General features: G+C 45.8%; 1 protein-coding gene across 5 annotated transcripts in view; it reads left to right on the forward strand.

Moving 5' to 3' along the window:
- Window positions 1-19,363, forward strand: part of LOC146342230 (integrin alpha-X-like) — a 52,222-nt gene extending 32,859 nt beyond the window's left edge. For all 5 annotated transcript variants that reach the window (XM_084805956.1, XM_084805953.1, XM_084805955.1 and 2 more), the window contains exons 11-30: window positions 746-878; window positions 2,038-2,186; window positions 2,995-3,129; window positions 3,719-3,925; window positions 5,870-6,000; window positions 7,255-7,412; window positions 9,460-9,614; window positions 10,422-10,553; window positions 10,912-10,985; window positions 12,153-12,294; window positions 12,403-12,516; window positions 13,749-13,828; window positions 14,357-14,440; window positions 14,593-14,671; window positions 15,895-16,002; window positions 16,402-16,482; window positions 16,846-16,962; window positions 17,179-17,271; window positions 17,510-17,620; window positions 17,952-19,363. In XM_084805956.1, the coding sequence (XP_084662082.1) occupies window positions 746-878; window positions 2,038-2,186; window positions 2,995-3,129; window positions 3,719-3,925; window positions 5,870-6,000; window positions 7,255-7,412; window positions 9,460-9,614; window positions 10,422-10,553; window positions 10,912-10,985; window positions 12,153-12,294; window positions 12,403-12,516; window positions 13,749-13,828; window positions 14,357-14,440; window positions 14,593-14,671; window positions 15,895-16,002; window positions 16,402-16,482; window positions 16,846-16,962; window positions 17,179-17,271; window positions 17,510-17,620; window positions 17,952-18,113 (2,445 nt within the window). In that variant the 3' untranslated portion in view covers window positions 18,114-19,363. The remainder of the gene's footprint in view (window positions 1-745; window positions 879-2,037; window positions 2,187-2,994; window positions 3,130-3,718; window positions 3,926-5,869; window positions 6,001-7,254; window positions 7,413-9,459; window positions 9,615-10,421; window positions 10,554-10,911; window positions 10,986-12,152; window positions 12,295-12,402; window positions 12,517-13,748; window positions 13,829-14,356; window positions 14,441-14,592; window positions 14,672-15,894; window positions 16,003-16,401; window positions 16,483-16,845; window positions 16,963-17,178; window positions 17,272-17,509; window positions 17,621-17,951) is intronic.

Consider the following 19,363-nt stretch of genomic DNA (forward strand, 5'->3'; position numbering starts at 1 on the left):
AGCACCAACCTTACAAACGTTCAGAATACACAAGCCCTGTTATGTCTGAAAAGGGTTCTGCAACACATGTAAGGGGCAGGGGGCAGCATGTGCCAACCTGTCCCCAGCATCTCTATCCCTACCCTCTCAGTCCCCGACTCTCCCTTGTTAAGTGAGAAGGTCTGACACATGTTCACTTGACATATGAGTAGAAGTCTCTGTGCAGTCAGGAACCCTTCTTTATCAAGGTTCCCGATCATGCGGAGGCTACTAGTCACATGCAAGCAAATGCACTTAGAAGCCCTCTTCCTCAGTGCCGGAAGGTTGGGGCTGGAGAATGTGGGGCTGGTGCATGTGGGGATGTTTGGGGTGCAGCCAGTGCACCCTAATGTCCCCTAATGTCCCCTACACACATTGCTATACCCTGTTCAGGCATAATACCCTGTACAGGGCTATAGTACAGAGAGCTTAGGCTATTGGGCGGTATAGAAATGTAATAAATAAACAAATAAATAGTACTGATTCTACATGCACGATCTCACAAGTCATGTGGTTCAGGATGGATGGGTTCTGTGGACTGGAGGGAGTAAGGATGTGGTTGTCTCAGCAGGGATGCTGGTGGTACTTATTGCAACTGTAGAGGGTGCCACATCTTTAGAAGGTGCATTTCACCATTTTCCTCCTAATAATGGCTCCTTTTTTTTCTTTTCCCTTCTGTTGCTGGTTTGCCACAACTCTTCCTCCTATGCCATATGCCGCAATTCAGGATGGCTCTGTCTTAGGAGCTGTGGGAGCCTATGACTGGTCTGGAGGGGTGTTTCTGTATCAGAACAGCAACAGAGACCCACAGTTTATTCATGCCTCCAGCACCACTAAGGATATGAGCAATGCATATCTTGGTAAGTACTGAAACCAAACTCCCCACCCCAGTTTACTATGTGTTTCTACCCCAGAGGCAGCTACATTTTGACACATCCAACCCTGTCTCCAGTGAGGGACACAGATAAACATTTTCATCCCTACAGGGGCCTTTTGGAGCCAGCGGGCATATTTGGAGTTTTGAGGAAGTGGCTTGGGCACCGTCCCAAAATGGTTCTCATGGTGGGCATGGCCAATCACAAAACACACATTCACAGAAAGCAAACCAATGAGACTCAAAAGCAAGTAACTTGTCCAAGAACCTGAGTACAAGGCAGAGGTGGGGGAAGGGCTGTATTAAAAGTTGTATTATAATAATAATAATAGATTTGATTCTAGTTTATTGAATTAGTCTTCAGACTGTTATCATCACCATCACCATCATCATTGTATAATGATGCTAGCAGCTGGATTTTTTTTTTTTTTTACCAAACTTTGCTTTGAGCCTAGGGATTTTCAGGTTGACGTAGGCCATGTAGGTAGGCAGGCTGAGGTACGGTTCCTAGGAGAAATTCAAGCTCAGGTTGACTAGGGACTCTTGAATGCACAAATGAATACATGGAAAACTCTGAAACCAATAGGTCAGGGTTAACCTTCATATCTTAGACTCCTCTGAAACAAGAATTTGTCTAGTTTTGAAAATCACCTATGCTAGTGGGAGGGGAGTAAGGGGGAGGGAATTGGCTTTAAGAGGGGCCACAGCTCTGAGGTAGGGCACATACTTTGCACGCAGAAGATCCCAGATTCAGTCCCAGTTCAAAGGATCTTAGGTAGTCGGGATGGGAAAGAACTTTGCCTGAGACCTTGGAGAGCTGTTGTTAATTAGCAAAGACCATACTGGATTGGAAGGGCCACTGGTCTGAGTTTGTGTAAAGTAGCTTCATATGTTTACAGGTTTACACCTGTCTGGCCAATGTAGTTGCTGACCACCATGTTAGCATCTTGCCACAATATCTAAATGGATGGAGTTGGACTTGATGGTCTTATAGGCTCCTTCCAACCTTACTGTTTTATGATTCTATGATTCTGTGTGTGAATTGTACCGTATGAGGCTCATTACTGATTTTGTTAATGGCTGGTAGACACCTGCGCCATCACATGGCAAATCCCAATCTGTCAGTGTGTATTTCTTCCCTTTAGGCTATTCTTCTCAGCTTGTCCAGCTCAACAAAGGAAGAGGCCTTGTTTTAGGAGCCCCCCGCTATGACTACATTGGCAAAGTTGTTATCTTTGAGAGACGTGCCCAGAGTGGAGGATGGCAGCTGAAAATGGAGGCTGTTGGAGAACAGGTATGGGCTGGGGTGAGGGGACTGCAGAAACTATCTTAGCTACTTGATGATAGGGCCCAGGAGAATACTGGGGGAATATGACCGTGTTACAGTCACAGTGCCCTTCTGGATTACCTTTCTAGTTTGGGGCTTAGGGGCACTGGTTTGTGTTGGTTGTCCTTTTCAGAGGGAAGGTTCCAGAACGTGTTGCTGGGGGTGTGGGGCGACTATCCTCCCCATCGTATGGAGAGCCTAGGTTGGCCTCCATGAGGAGAGTGGCATTTTTCAACACAACCCCAACTCTCTGGAATGACCTCCATAGGATATATGGATGGCTTCCCCCTAGGCAGGTCAAAATCGTTTTGTTTCAAAGGCCTTTAACTTCTGGTCTATTTATTTTACTACATTATCAAATTGTAGATAGGTTTTGATTCTCTGTCTGCATTATAATTACTTCCATTTTACTCTCCAAGAGCTAGATAGGATGCTGAACCCCCACCATCTGACCACTAGAAATCTTTCTCACTCTCCCCACCAAGCTTCTCAAACTGAGCCAGGCATTGCCCTCACCCCATTCTGAAACCTACTTTCATAGTCTTAAAACAAAAAACAAACTCTCAAATAAATAAAAATATCGACAACCTTCTGCATGACATACCAATGTGTCTGCTTATGGAATGTCATGATCATGAAATTCATGAAGCGTTGAGCATAGCACAGTCTTGTCCCTAAATAAAAGGAGTAATAAATATTAATAGCATACTTAAACCCATGTCAGGGAATAAAAATTAGGAATGAACTGCAAGGGATCACCTGTCTAATGCAACAGGTTGGTTCGTATTTTGGAGCGACATTGTGCTCAGTGGACCTAGATGGAGACACGAACACGGACTTGGTTCTGGTTGGAGCCCCCATGTACTATGATGCTGTTACAGGAGGAAGAGTTTACATCTGTCATTTTAAGGTAAGAGAGAAGAAGGTAGGTGTGTGCGTGCGTGCGTGCGTGCGTGTGTGTGTGTGTGAATGAGGGATGGTTAAAGGCTGACTGTTCTCTAGCTTAGGTGAGAAAATAGGGGGTCTCTAACAGGATTTTCAGACGCCACACTAAACTTCAATTCCCAGGATTCTTTGGGGAAATTGTTTGGTGAAGGACGTTGGATTAGGCAGAGGATGTGGGGCAGGGGTTGCTTGCCAGTGGTGTAGTGGAGCCAGGGCTCACAGAGCACCAAGACCTTTTGATTAGCAGGGATGATGAGATCCCCAGATCCTTAAACTCTCTCTGAGTTTAGCTGCAATCCTCACAGTAGTTGGAGGGAAATGGTTTTTCCAAGCAATAATATATGGTTGTGAGCTATCTCTGTTTGAATGCAAAGTATCTTGTGGTGGCTTAGTCTTGAATGGGCAGTTAAGACCCATTAGCTTTTCAAAAGCCAAGAGAGAAGTGTCAACACAGCGGCCTGCATTTTTGGCCTCTCCCTGAGGGCATGCCTATGGGGACTGACATTATGTTTGGCTTCCAGCATTGAACTGTTTTCTTTGACTCCACTGTACAGAAGGAAGCACTTCAGTGTAGCCCAGCTTTGAAAGGACTGGCGGGACACATTTTCGGTCGGTTTGGGGCCAGCATGGCAGAAATGGGTGACGTCACCGGGGACCGACAGACAGATGTGGCAATCGGGGCCCCCATGGAGAATGAGAATATTGGAGCCTTGTATATATTTGCAGGAACACAGACATCAATCAAACCCAGATACATCCAGGTGAGCAGAGCACTATTTGCTACCTTCCTGGAGCCCCTGCATAATACAGCTGTCCCCTTTTTCCTATTGTTTCTACACTCTGAGAGCTTGCTTGACCTTGTTGCAGAAGGTGCGGTTTAAGTTCCTGTGTTCTTTGTTGATAGGTAGCATTCCTGTTGTGTGTGCATTTAATCCTAAGTGCCAGACTGTAGATAATGTTATATTTTATATGTTTAGCCTGGCAGAAATTGCAGTCCAAGCGGACATGGGCATCTGTTCGCTTCAGCGGGGACTGGTGGCTCCAATTTGGGTGGGGTGGTGATTCCATTCTGGGTTTTAGTCAGAACCAGCCTGAACTCTAAAGGAGCTATCCAAGGTGCTGAACCCCATTCCCAAAGTGGGTTCAGCACCCTGGATAGCTCCTTTAGAGCTCTGGCTGGTTCTGACTAAAACCCAGAATGGAATCACAGCTCCATCAAAATTGGAGCCACCAGCCTCCACTGGTTGGCTTGCTTTAAAGATCCATAACAATCTTGTCCTCTCTGATGGTTAGAAGACCATCTAGAAAAGGGATGTGTGTCATCTCCATGGTCCTATTGCAGGTGAATTTGATAGGTGGAAGAACAGCGTTGATGTAGTCCTTGAATAGCTCCACGCTTTCTTTCCTGCTGGTCCATATGCCAAATATGTCATCAGTGTATCTCTACCATACAAGTGGTAAGGAATTGTCAACCTGCTTAGTGTGGACAGCCAAAGAGCTATTGAGGCTTTTCAGGACTCCTGTGTCTTTAAGTAAAAGTTTCCTCATGGGTTCAGTCCATCTCATTTCTTCTTGTTGATTGTGGTGGACGGATAGCCTTTTAATTTGCTACATGAACAGATTCTCTTAATTGCCATAATATCATTTTCCTTCGTCTCCAAAGTAGGCTTTAATAACTGATCTCCTTTCATTCTTTTTTCCATTTTTAAAAACAAAATAACGTGATTTCATTCTAAAAAATATACAAAGAAAAAATGAAAGAAAACCAGTAATTAAAGCCTCCCCCTTTCACCAGGATCAGAAAAAGACACTGGGGCAATTTCTGAGAGGAATTACTAACCATTACCTGCACTCACTGGGAAGAAATTAAATGGGCTGAATTTACAAGGATAATTTTTTATTTTAGTTTTGAGGAAACATTAAAGGAGGATCTCAGCCATAGAGAAGGGCATTGCTGAATAATATTGCTTCATTTTAAGTGCTGTGTGGTGGAACCTTTTAACTAAATACTTTTAACTAAATGTGGAAGAACAATGCCTCAGCAGCACAAAAGGCTCTAGTCTGACAGGAACAGAGAAGAGGGAAATTCTCAAGAAAACTGCACTGACTTGAATTTTGTTGAACATGGCTGCATTTGTTTTACATCATTCTATTTGGGAATTCTGTGAGGTTTAGGCTTTCTTAAAAATGAAAAGCAAGAGTATAATATTTTGATGGAATGTCTCTAAGAAACGATGTACAAGGCACTGGATATCTCATTCATTGTTACCTAGTGTTTTTTTTGTTGGTTACAGAGACTGGGTTTGGGAGATCATGGGGGTGAAATAAGACATCTTGGCTTCTCCCCCGTGCATGCATGTGACTGCAATGTGCATAATTACCTGCACTGCAGCATAGGTTGCCATGTCATCTGAACCCGGAGCAGGGCACGACACAGGTGACTTCTTACCCATGCCACAACCCATGGCTTGCAGTAGGGGTTGTGGGTGAGTGAGAAGCCACCCCTGCCACGCTGCATGCCGGGTTTGGACAACCTGGCAACCCATGCTGCATCGCGGGTAATCATGCGAATTGCGGTGATGCACGCGGCATGGGCGGTAACAGGGGAAGAACCCACGATGGCCTTTTTTTGCCGTTGTGATTGAATGCAGCCAGAGTCTCTGATGCCATCTTCTTCCATTTTCCCTCCCTTGTTCTTTTTGTAGCGAATTGAAGGGCTGAAATTTTCTGGAGGATTCTTGTACTTTGGTCAAGCAGTCAGTGGAGGAACAGACCTTACAGGTGATGGACTGAAAGACATAGTTGTGGGACAACAAGGACAGGTCCTGCTGCTAAGGTAAGCAGGGGTGGTGTGGTGGAGAGTATCCCCGCTTTTCTGCCAGTCCTTCTTCTATTCCCTCTGAACAGGAGAGAATTTATCTCCGTGTATGCCTGTTCAGGCCCAGAGCCCCAGTAAAGAGGGGTATTTTCTAGAAGTTCAGATTTGTATTTACTTTCTTATTTAAATGTATACCCTACCCTAATACAGAGGTGGAGCACAGCTTGTGGTTCTAAAGTAACGCACACAAATATTTGCATGAATTGTAGCTGAGTGAATGTCATCATTGCAGTAGGCACAGAATTCAGCATCCCCCAAATCAAAGCCTTCATTTTTTAAAATAAAAGTTCTTTGCCCTTATGGTAATCTTGAAAGGATTTTGCCAATGCCTGCTAAACTGAGGACCAAAGTAGATATTACAGAATACAGATCTGCCCCCAGGGTGGGCTCTGTGCTGGGCACACAAGACAGAGGGCACAAAACCATCTCTTACCACCTTTTCCCAACCACTTTTCTCTTTTACCAACATCATTTCTGGTGTCAGAGCTCAGCTGGGAGAAAAGCCCTGGTGGGGCAGGGGCAGCGTACAGAGAGAGAAATGACGGGATGAAAGGGGGTTTGCACGCCTTCCATGTTTAGCCCTTTGGCTTTATAAAATCTCCACCACTTCTCTTCCCTCTTCTTCTAGCATATGGAACTGCCACCATTGTCACATCTAGTTCAGCCATGTGGACTGAGCCAGGTTTCAGCATTTAGTAGTGGGACTTCACTGCACAGAGAATACCTTTGGGCTTCCGTGGAGCTTCCAGAATCTTGTCCACAGGGCTGGCCTCAGCACCCAACATACCTGGACAGCTGCTGCAGTCCAGGAGCTCCAACAGGGACCATCTTTGAAGCTAGTCTTCAGTCCCATCTGGCGGGCAGGTCTGGGAGTCACTGGTTTAATTCCTCCCTATGTTGAGCAACCATTCTCCCAGTATTCTGGACTACCATGAGGACTAGAAATTTGAAATTTCCTTCAAAAAAAAAATCTGCCCCAGATCCCAAATTGTGTACTTGCTCAGTGGAGTCACAAGCTCACAGAGTACATTAGGAATGGGCAGCTTGTAGCCCTCCAGATGTTTTGTCCTACACCTAGCCAGCATAGCCAATGGTGAGGCATGACAAGCCAGAACATCTGGAGGGCCACAAGTTGCTCATCTCTGGAGTTCATAATCCCTGATCGCTGGGGGTGAATAGGTGATGGTCCTGCTTTTTTCTCCTTCCTGGTAGGTCCCGTCCCATTTTGCAAGTGGGGGTCTCCATCGAGTTCTTCCCCCTTTTGATCCCCACCTCATTCTTCGAGTGGCAGGGGCAAGAACTGCTGGGAAAGGTGGCCAGCATGGCGAAAGTGTGCTTTACGGTTTCCAAAGTCACTGATGATTCACTAGGTGAGTATATTATTATTGTTCAGGCATGAGCCTATGTGAGATGGTAAGGGCATTGATTTAGCCCCGTTTGTCCCCAGAGACTTCTGTATCCCACAACAGGCCCTGCCCCTCAAACTGGTGTAGACATCCTGTTGATTCAAGCATGTAGGGAAACATGTGGTACAGCCCTCTCAGAAAGAACAGAACATGCAGCTGAGGGTGAGAGGAAAACCCATTCCTGCCTCAAATGCCTTCTTCCTCATGTCCTCAGCTTTCTAGCATTCTCCCACATCCAAGTACTCTTCACGTTCACCCACATTACTGTATTGCTGGTTGAAGGAGTGAACAAGATATCTGCTGCAGGTATGCCTTTCGTCTGCTTCAGCATGGCTCAGGATTCTAGGCCTATTTTTGCTGCTCATTGGAAGGACAGATACTGAAGCTGAAGCTCAAATATTTTGGCCACCTAATGCGAAGAGAAAACTCCCTATAAAAGACCCTGATGCTGGGAAAGATTGAAGGCAAAAGGAGAAGGGAACGGCAGAGGATGAGATGGCTAGATAGCATCACCGATGCAATGAATATGGACTTGAGCACGCTCTGGGAGAGAGCGCAGGACAGGAAGGCCTGGTGTGCTATGGTCCATGGGGTCACGAAGAGTCAGACACGACTGAACGACTGAACAACAACATCATCAGTAAATAGTCTGACACCAGCTCTAGATATTCCCTACACACACACCCTTGAAGGCAGTATCTCCTAGGCCTGCTCAGTTTGTTTGTTTATTTATGCCTTTATTTGAGTACATTAATTTCCCACCTTTTTTCCGTCGTGGAACTCAAGGCAGTGTAGGTAGGATTCCCAGGAGGTCTCCAGGCATTGACCACACACAAATCTGCTTAGCTCCAGGGAAGTGGTTGCACCAGGTGACCTCAGACCAAATAAGCCCATCCTTACCTGGAAATTCTGTACAGAGATTGGGTCACCTCTGGTGGGATGAAAATTGTTCCTATCCTTCCTCCTCTGACATAGAAAAGCTTCACATTGAGTTTACTGAGGGTTATCGCCCTTTTTCAATGGATGGAGTCTCTGCCTTTAGGACAAAAATCAATAGGTGAAGCATTCCCCAGCACAGAGTTGCAATAATAGGAAAAGTTACTTCCGTCTGCTGTTAAAGATATGGAGCCTGTGCCCATTAAAAAAAACCCTTGCAACCCCATGTTATCTGCCCTTTGCTAATGCCAGCACAGTTCCTTGGCATGAATAAGGTTCATTTGGAGTCAGTGCTGGACAAAAGGGGAAGAGGCTCTTTATCTTATGTCTTGACTCCCCTGCCCATCACACTAATAATTCTTTCTGCAATGGGGGGGTGGGGTGCATAAAACACTATGCAATGTTTTAGTGATGAGCTTGCTGTAGAGGCGCATACAGCTATGCAACGTTTTAGTGGTGAGCTTGCTGTAGAAAGGCTTTTGTTACATTCTGCACACAGATACCTTCTTCCCCAGATCAAGTCCAGGGGAAACCTCCTGCCATACTTGACCTTAGCCAAAAGGCCTGTTCTTGCAGTTGGTATTTGAAGGGTCTGCGGGTGGTGCTGATTGGTTGGCTCTGGTGATAGTCACAAGCCACCACTCAGTTCAGAGCAGTTTTTCCACTGTAAAAAAATGGTTTGGTTTTGAAGCTGTGAACAAACACTGAGGTGGGTAAACTTCAAAAGACATTTATAAAAGCAAACACACAATAAAACAATAAGTTACCAAAAACACAGACACAAAGCAGGCAGTCTTCTTGAAGTATGGAAGGAGGAGTGGCCAAGAGGAAGAGCTGAAGTGCCTTCAACTCGGAATCCAAAGAAAGCCTGCATCCAAAAAAAAAAAGCCCACATTCACTCCATTGGCAGGTATGTCTCAATGCAGTCTAGAATGGCAACTTCTTAGCCGGAGGGTTTAAGAGAGATAGAGAACCTCTGACTTTTCCATGCCTCATTTCCTTATAGATTTCTTCCTCCTTTCTTCTCTGATGCCAATCACAGTCCTGTTTCTTTTTTCTCCCCTTCCTCGCTTAGGTGAAATTTTTAGTAACCTTCAGTACACCCTGGCCCTGGACTTTGAGAGAACAAAGATTCGAGCCTCTTTCAGTTCTAATAACTCTCCCGTTCTCAATGAAAGCTTCCAGATTGGCCTTGAGCAAAGATGCCAGAATCACTCGATCAAATTGCCTGTGAGTTGGCATTATGCCTTGCAGGACTTCCCTTAGACGTTTTGGTACAATATTTAATTTGCTGTGAGCAAATCTAATTCCTCTGCCTTTGGCTCTGCAAATTAACCTGCCTGTACTCATATGGCCTGGTTTTGCCACCGTGTGTGTATGTGTGTGTGTGGGGGGGGCGGGGAGCAGTGAAGCGGGGACAAAATGCACCTCCCTCCTTGTGGCCAAGAGCATGTCTTCCCCAAACCACAGGTCCACCCCTCCTTCCTTTGGAAAATACAAAGGCATGAGTGGTTTAGCACATATTAGTACAGAATTGGAATTACCACCCTTATTTCCCAGCAGGGGGCTGCATGATAGGCAGAAATCAAACTGGTGCAGTCTTCCCCAACCCCCATCATGTCGTCTCTGTGGTGAAAGCATGCACGGGTTATGTTTTGTGCTGTTAAAGACATGTTGAGGCACACAATCCAGCATGCTTCTGATGCGTGTATTGCTGGTGCAGCTTTCTTCTGGCATGCACCGGAACTGCAGAGATATATGCAAATTTGGAAACCTGAATGCGGGGGGGGGGAATCCCCCCACTGCCTCTAGTTCTATTCTTTTTTCAGAAAAAAAGGGCTGGGGGGATGTTGAAAAACTGTAGTAATCACTTGGCTATTGATAGTGACCTTGGGCATACTTTTGGGGCTCCAAAATAATAAGTAAAATAGACAATCCCTCCTATTATTATGTAGAAACTCGCTTTTTCTGCAGAAGGAACTCTGTATGCATTCATAATGCATTTTAAAGACTCTCATTCTGTGCTACATTTCTCAGACCTACATTGAGGATACCCTGACCCCCATCAGCTTGCGGCTAAATTACAGCCTCACAGGGAAGCCCATCACTAAAGCTCAGAGTCTCCGGCCCATCTTGAGCAAGGAATCCAAACAGAACTACACGGCTCAGGTGATTGTGCCCCCATCAGCGCAAAATGAGAACCAGCAATATCAGTGCAGTACTCCAATTTGAGCAGGCCAACTGTTCTGCAGCCCACACCTCTCCTTCTGGTATGCTTACTGCTCCTGTTTGCCACTGACAGGTGTAAAGGGGGTAGTGATGGTGCAGGTAGAGCAAAGGAGAGGGTAGGGCAAGGGAAAGGGAAAGGCTTGGTTGGCCATGATGTACTGTACAAGTCATCCACGGAGGAACAGGGCCCTGTCATCAAGGCAGTGTTTACTTAGTTCTTAATCCCGCCCCGCCCCAATTCTGTGCCTAGGAAACCTGAATTCTGCAACATACATGAATTTTATGCACACTTTTGCAGCTCCCCTTTGAGAAGAACTGTGGCAGTGATGGCAAATGTGAAGACACTCTACAAACCTCATTTAATTTCTCAGGGTAAGAAAAACATTCTCTCTCTCCCTTTCTATCTTGTAGCTCCATTATCCACATCACACCTGGCCTGACTGGGCATCTGGCATCTGGCTTCCCAAACCCAACATTTTTCTTCTCATGGCTTTGGGAGAGTCACTGTGTTGAGGTGATTTTTCTATGCTTTGGGGATAAACGCAGCTGTCACATCGCCTCATTTTGAGTGGGGTGTTTGTTCATTCATTGGATTTATATCCTGCCTTATCATTCCAGGTAGATTTTAAGACTCCTCTCCTTCCCAGTTTTCCTTTGCTTTAATCAGTTCCATCTTTAATATGATTTTCTAAAGAATGTTGTTGGCAATAAAATCTATTCAGGAGTTGATCTTGCTGGATCACAGTAGAACAGTTTTGTAACACAGCTCAGGTTGTTGGCAAGCTAACTAGCAAAGCAAAATGACTTCTGCTGTGTTTCCAAGTGCATTGCAAAGTGATGGTTCAACAAAGCAAGCTCTGCTTTTGGACCTTAATAAGATTTATAGAACTCAAACTGCTTGCTTAATGCAGAACACTCTAGAGGAGCTTGTCTACTTACTTTTCAAATCAACAAAGACAAATGGTTGGATCCAGACTAGGTTAGTTGAACTTAGGTCCCATTGAAATCAGTGTGGAAAGTTACTCATTACTAAGTTAAGTCCCATAGATTCCAGTGGGGACTAGATTTAACTAACAACACAATTCTGTGCATGTCTACTCAGAAATAAATCTTACTGATTTCAGTGGGTCTTCCTTTCCGGTGATTGGGTATAGGATTGCAGCCTTAGTGTGGAGCCACCCCAAACTTTGCTCCATCTTGGCAGCTAAATAGCTGAGATCTAAAGTATTCCAAACTGACCTTGCAGAAACCTAGCTCAGAAGTTGTAAATGGAATAGAGGACTTATATCAAGTATTCAGCCACAAAATGTGGCAATATGGAGCACTTTAGTACTTTTCCATAACTCTGTTGAATGCAAATATTAATATATACATACTGCCTGAGTATATTGGTTTTACTTTCATCATTATTCAAATAGTGTGGGCTGTGCGTGAGGGCTTCAGGTTCAGAGGGAGGGGCCAAGCTCTTGGGTTTTTGGAAAGCTACATATACTTGAGACCTCTAATCAGACTACCCCCCCTTTTTTTGTTCCTGCCCAGGTTGGACACACTAGCCGTAGGCCTGACTCCCGAGCTGAATGTAACAGCATCTATCTGGAACCATGGAGAGGATTCCTACAGCACCACTCTGAGCTTCTTCTACCCTGCAGGGATGTCCTACCGCAAGGTCACATTGCTGCCGGTAGGTGGAGCAGAGGGGACGCAGGCATGGAAAAAGCGAGGCGAGGCTACTTGGGTATGATGTCTCGTTCCACACTTTCATAAACTGTGTACGCATCACTCTTCTCAGCCTAGCAGGAAGGTTGTGAGTGTTAAGTGCCACTCGGCTCCGGTTGCTGAAGATGAGGCTAACAGGAATGCTACCTGCAACATCAACCACCCCATTTTCTGGAGTGGGGGAAAGGTAGGAACCCCTTATGCACTTAAAATTAATTGCCATGAGGTGTGACGATGACCACTAGTTTAGGGCTGCTCTAGACTTTCAGAAAAACTAGGTGAGAGAACCATCTCAGAACTACACTATTTCAGAGAGCAAACAGGGTATTGCATGATGAAATGGCCCCTCCAAGTCAACCACTGAATGCGTTTGCATGTCACACGAAGCCACCCTGAGAAGAAGCCACGGGGGGGCGGGGTCCTTACTCCTGAAAGGCACTCACCTGCTTGGTGGCTTCCTGTGGCTTGTTTCTTCATCAGTTGCTTTCAGTCCTCCAGCCTGCTGCCGGCACGTATCCCAGGGAGCTTTGTGGCAGAAGTCCTCTGTTTACTTGTTCCCTATGTCAGCACCCTTTTTGCAGTTGGTCTGCTGTGGTTGCCAGCTGATGAGGACACCCCCCCCCCACAACAGGTTGCAAAAAGGAAATAATTTTCTAAGCCCTTATGAACGCAGGAAGGCATCTGCAAACTGTTTTTCCTGCCATGAAATCTGTGCAAATTTCCCCTCCGTTCTACTGTTCTGCCATTAATTTTATGTAATTTCCCCCTCTGTTGTACTGCTCTGCCATGAATTTTGCATAATTTTTGCGATCCCACTCACTGCTCTGCAACCCTCATGTACATCTGACATTTAGCAATGGAGACCAGTGGAGGGAAGCTACAAGCACAAAGGAGGGTGGGGAACTGAAAGCAGCTGGCAGCTGCAGGAGAGGAGGAGCTTTAGGGGCAGATGTCCTTACTTCAGTGTAAGGTGAAGCAGCCTTTTTTTTAATTTTTTTTTTTAGAAAAAGTGTTTGCTAACAAGGGAAGCCTGGAAGTAGGGGATGAAATTTACAAGGACATTGACATAAGTATATGTTGTTTCAAGCGGCCGGGGGGGGGGGGGGGGGGGGATGGGACCTGAAAGTGGCTGGCAGCTGCAGGAGAGAAGGTGCTTTGGGGGTGGGGGTGCTTACTTCAGTGTAACATGAAGCAGCCTTTAAAAATAAAAGGTGTGTGCTAATTATGCTAATCCCCCCCAGCATGAAACAAGTTTGTAATCACCCTGCGAACATGTGAACCAGGTCAATATAACGCAGTTTCTTATGTTAAGGGCAGAATGGGTATAGACACTCCTTTTTGGTAGCAAACCCCTCCACACATTAAGACCTTCACATAAATATTAACCAACATTACTCTTCATATGTTTATATGTTTCAGGCTATATTTGTTGCCACGTTTGATGTTTCCCCAGGCATTAATCTAGGGGACAATCTGCGGATCATGGCCAGAGCCAACAGGTGACATTGGCACTGCTGGGTCTTGCAAGTTTAAGTGTTTCAACCTGATTCAATGTTTCTGATGGTGCAGTGGAGCCTGGTGGAGCAAAACAAAGCCCAGTTTTTTGTGGGAGGGAGAGGTGTGGAACACATCTGACTGGTACTTCAAGGTGTGATTTGATTCAGGGCCCCTGAATCCATCTCTCTTTTTCAGTGGGCTCAGCCCTGGAATGTGTGATCCTCCATTGCAGTGGCTTCAAAACTGTGCTTCAGGGGGACCCTGGTGTTTCCTTGGGAGCTTATCAGGGGCTCCACACTGGGAAGATCACTAATGGCAGAGAAGCTTCCCTTGAAGACAGTTGGCCCACCAGTATTGATCATCCCTGCAACATGCAGCTACAGGGGTGGGGGTGGCCTTTGGTGGGTCTGGGGGGCCACACTCTGTTTATGTGGGATCAGTGGTGAAGCTATAAAGGCTGGCTAGTCCCTCCATGTGAGTTGGGTGTTCCAGCCCTTTTTAAAAAAATGTCTTCTTTTCCACTTATCCAGTGAAAATGGTGGCAGCATCACGAAGGATATGGTTCACCAAGCAGACTTGCCTGTCAAATATGCTGTGTACATCGTTGTCACCACGTAAGTGACTAGGGGTATTTTAGGGAGAAAGCAGAGCATGTAGAATGCCCTTCTACAGACTGCCCCCCTGCCCCCCAGGACACTGCCTCTGAAAACTCCTATCATCCTCAGCCTTCTCCACCGTTGCTCATTTCTCTCTTCTATCCTCCCAGCACCGAGGAGTCAACCAAGTATGTCAACTTCACAGCTGGCCAGGAGGAAGCCAGCAGGAGCGTGGAACATCGATACAAGGTGAAGAGCAAAGAGCAATACCGGCTCCAGGTTTCTGGGGCCCTTGGGCAAGACACCCTCAATGGTGTCCAGTGAAGTGAGGATACTTGGAACCAGCGTTCCAATAAACTCACATGGTTTTTGTATTGGTTCACCTGTCATTGCTTCTCCCAAGAATTCAGAAAATTGTAGTTTGCTTGGGGTAATAAGAATGTTTTTGTTTGGGATCCTCTGAATCCCAAACAACAGTTCCCTGGATAGTGGGAATCACTATTGAAGCCTCTAGTGCAAATACTCCTATATAGCGAGTAGTGCTGTCCAGTAGGTTAGAGAATGGCTTCTGTTCTTAGACCTGGGAATGAGCTGGTAGAATAGATTGTAGCACTTCAGATTACAGGTGAGGGCTCACACTGTTGAATGTAACAAGATTCACTGCAAGTAAAAAAGCAAGCACAGCAGGGAGCAAGCTGGGCTAGAACCTTTCCCTGTGATATGCTGGTTGTTTGTTTTTATTTTTACTTGCAGGAAGTTTATTTTACATGAGAGAGCATTATACACTGGTATTCCCTACATGCAATTGGTGCTGTCATTTCTAGCACCTCATTCTGCTGCATGTGTAGATCAGGCCTTAGGCAGCATCCACATATGCAGCAGAATGAGATGGTTGAATCCTGAGGTGGTAGAAATGGAGTGTACCATTTAGGACTACACATGAGGGATATCACTTTTGAATACACCCTCTGTGAAAAACATAACTTTGTAGCTGTAGGAACTGCCAGAGTTTGCCTGTTTTCCTCTTCCCTCCCCATACTTTTTTCCTTTTGTGTGTTGCCTTTTAGATTGCAGTCCTGAGGTCAGGGATTGCCTTGTTACTCATGTAAGCCACTCTGGGAGACTTTTTGACTTAAGAATGGCGTAAACAATCTTGAAATAAACATACCTTCCCTGTTAATAGAAAACTAACATATAAGGAGGGATGTTCTAGCCCAGCCCTTTGCCTGACATGCTGGTTTTCAAATTGTGTGGAATTTTTAAGACAGGGGAGGATTAAAAAATGTGACTGCCCCCACCTGCAGTCTCAAGTGGTAGTCTACCACTTTGGATTCTACCACCCGCTTTTGTTGCATGTAGACCAGGCCTTCATGCTGGGACAGGGAGAGCAAAGGCTGAGAATGCAGTCAAGGCTGGGATCTAGGATCTGTATGTGTCCTGTCCACCTTGAGCAGAATCTGGTTCTGTTTCAGGTGAAGAACCTCCGTGAACGAAGCATCCCTGTTTCGGTGACATTTCAGATCCCCGTGAAATTGAAAGGGATCCAGGTGTGGGACGTGTCTCAGGTCATCCCCTCTGAGGTATGCTCATTCTCTACCACCCTGCTACAATCCCCTGGCAACTCCAAGGAAGTGCCCCTGCTTACCCTACCTTGGGAAACACGAACTGGGTATGAAAATCATCCTTTATCCCACTTCCAGCTCCTGCCTGCTTGATGTGGAGCTGATTTATCTCTGGGACTGCTGAGAAGCAAAATATAGAATCATAGAATAGGAAGGGACCTACAAGAACATCAAGTCCACCCCCCTGCTCAGTGCAGGAAGCCTGATTTCCAGGCAGTCTCCTATCCAAGTACTAACCAGGGCTGACCCTGCTTAGCTTCTGAGATCAGATGACATCAGGCACATCCAGTCCTTTGCTATCTTGCAGTCCACCCTCTGCTCCCACCTATGAATTCTTGAAATGTTTTTCTTCTACAGCCTCAGCTCGCTAAGTGCATCTTGGAAAGAGAAACTGCAGGCATCAAGGATTTTCCGGGAGAGAAGCTGCCCCTCCTTCTGGTGAGTGCTCTGCCGTGTTGTTTCCGCAGCTTCGCCCCAGAGTCAGCTGCATTACATAGGTCGTTGCCATATACACTGGTTCAAATGTGGCTGATATATATAGGGTTGCAGGTGCACAATTAAAAAAGAATGCAGATCCTGCAATTTGTCCAGATTATACACATTAAGCAGACTTGGAGATTGTCTCTTGACATGGATGATGGCTAGAAAATTGTGTTTATTTTTTCTTAAAGAAAGGATGTTGAATTTTGCAGCCAGTATTGAGATTACAGGACTGCACATAGCCTTGGCTAAGAATCTGTATGCTCAGCTTTGAATTTTCCCTTGTGGCCTAACCCAGGGGTATCTTTCCAACTCATTCAGGACTGCTCCATAGCCTCCTGCAAGGTGATCCGTTGTGACATTTTGTTGCTGGAGTTACGGAAACAGCCAATGGAGTTCAGGATCAAGGGGGACATCAGTTTCCAGTGGACCTCTCAGGTACAGAGGTTGCTTCTGGGGGCATTGCAATAAAGAGGGGTGGGGAGGAAGTTTTTTGACCTGGAAGATGTTAACATATTATCCTGCTCTGCTCCAGAGCCTCTCCGTGCCTGGCAAGGATTTTTGGTTTAGCTCATTTTATTGATTTTTGCTTGGTGGAACCTCTTGGGCAAATAGCCTCCCATCTCTTTGGGGGAATTTATTTCTCTCTCCCAGATCCAGCAGAAGAAAGTGACCTTGGTGAGCTCTGCACAGATTTCCTACGATGAGAAAAAATACACAGAGAAGGAAGACATTGCACGGACCCAGGTACAGGGGGAGAGAGAAAGAGGGCATCAGTGTCACCCAGTGCTTACAGCTGGGGCCTAAACTCCTGAGGTTTCTGCAAGAGGCGTCTAGTTTGGGATTAACTGAGGGAGGCAAGGGCAGAGGCCGGGCCCCCGGGCTTCCTTCCCCAGCACTTGGAGGGAGGGGATTCTCCAGGGTTAGTGAATGGTGTCAGGGTGCCTGGGTTAAGATCAGCTCTGCCCACCTTCTTCCCCACCAGGCGCAGACAGTGGTGGAGCGCATAGAGGTCTACAACTACCTGCCTGTGATCATCGGCAGCACCATTGGGGGACTTGTCCTTCTGGCTCTGCTTGCAGCAGCCCTCTACAAGGTGAGCTGGAGCTACTAAAGGTAAGGGGGGGGGGGCTTAATCCGAGCTGCCTCGTCACCAGGACCTGTTATGTAGGTGAACTGGCAAAGGAGAGAGTGTCTCTCTGTGCATGTTCAGAAACCTTTTTGCATCACTAGAGTAATCCCAATTGACTGCCAGACATCTGGGCTTTGAGGAAAGGGCCTCTGGACCAGTCAGCTCATCTCTTCTTGGAAATGAAGCACTAAGGCCTGAAGCCCTTTGCTCTGGGGATGCCAGCATCTACAGACTCAAAAGTGTCTCCCCCCTCCCCCGCTGACTTGCTTCACTTTCTTTCTCTCTCTCTCTCTAGGTTGGGTTCTTCAAACGTCAATACAAGCAGATGATGATTGATCATGGGGCTGGCAATGAAGCTACAGAGTTCACCGATTCCACTCCACAAGTCACAGATCCCACCAGCCCCTCCCTGCAAGGCACTGACTCCTCCCCCCCTACCAGAGACACTGTCTACTAATAACCCTCTTGGCTCCTCTGAGACTGTTTGGCACTCTGGGGCAGATACCTCTCACAAGCCTGTTTTTAAGAGTAACAGCCTTCCTCCACTGTTACTTTCCAGTGACAAACATTCAGAGGTACAGTGCTCCTGAACATGGATGTTCCACTTAGCCATCATGGCTCATTGATAGACCCATCCTCCATGAATTGATTTAATCCCCTTTAAAGGCTGCTTAAGCTAGTGGCCATCTTCACATCTTGTGGCATCTCTCCTTAACCAGAGAGATCCTTCCTGTACTTCTTCACGGAGCCATGCTGGTGGCAAATGACACACTTTTGCGTGTTTGGAGAGCACGAGGTCAAAGGAAGATTTCTTTGCTAAAAAGAAAAAGTAAAAGTAAATGCAATTAGGCAACTTAACTAACCATGTGAAAAGGAATGTAGTATTACAGTTTATGACAGATGATCCCCTGCAAAACATAGCACATTTTGCAAGGCAAACATATGTCTAATTCTATGGACTGATAGGAGAAAGGATTGCAAAATGGTCTTGAGAATGTCAAACTAAGCTTGTCTCAGATGAGTTTTGGTCCAGGCCTAGTGTAAGGCAAGTTGCAGAAAGGAATCTATTCCCACTGGTCTTCTCTGGCAGCAAGTGTTCAATTCAGCAGTAGAATGTAGTGAAGGGAAAGGAATCTTCATGACCGTGTATGTTACATGTACAAAAGTAACTATTCAGGGTTGTAGGTACTCTATATTTAAATGAAAGGCTGCAGAGGAGTTGCTTGGTACTTAAAAGATCCAGTGCACAGGCCCATGACAGAAATTTGCACATGCACATAGGAAAAGCAATGAAACAGTGCTGCAATTAGGCAAACTCTGGATCCCAGAGGGATGGAACCAACAACAATAAGAATCAGTATTGTTAATGAAGCTATTAGCCAAACAGGGATTAAATATATATTCTTTCATTTGTATCAAACATTTTGGCTTCCCTCTTCATCAGTGACAGTTAGTATAAGAGCTGAAAGACTGCCCTACACGTTGACAATTATAGAATGTTAGTGCTATGGTTGGAATTCCCAATTGCAAGAGAAATACAGGAGGTGGTATTATCCCCCAGGTTCAGGGCATGTGGAGTCAATATGTCCACTCTATAAATCCAAAAGGTTTCCCTTGTTTCAAGGATTGCTGGTTTATATGGTTATTTCTGTTGGAAATATTACCACGTCTGAAAGGCTATGGCCATCAGAATTAAAGTGTTTCACC

Source organism: Heloderma suspectum, chromosome 6 (assembly GCF_057233095.1).
Source record: "Heloderma suspectum isolate Gila_16-S chromosome 6, 16-S_ref, whole genome shotgun sequence".
NCBI classification, from domain to species: domain Eukaryota; kingdom Metazoa; phylum Chordata; class Lepidosauria; order Squamata; family Helodermatidae; genus Heloderma; species Heloderma suspectum.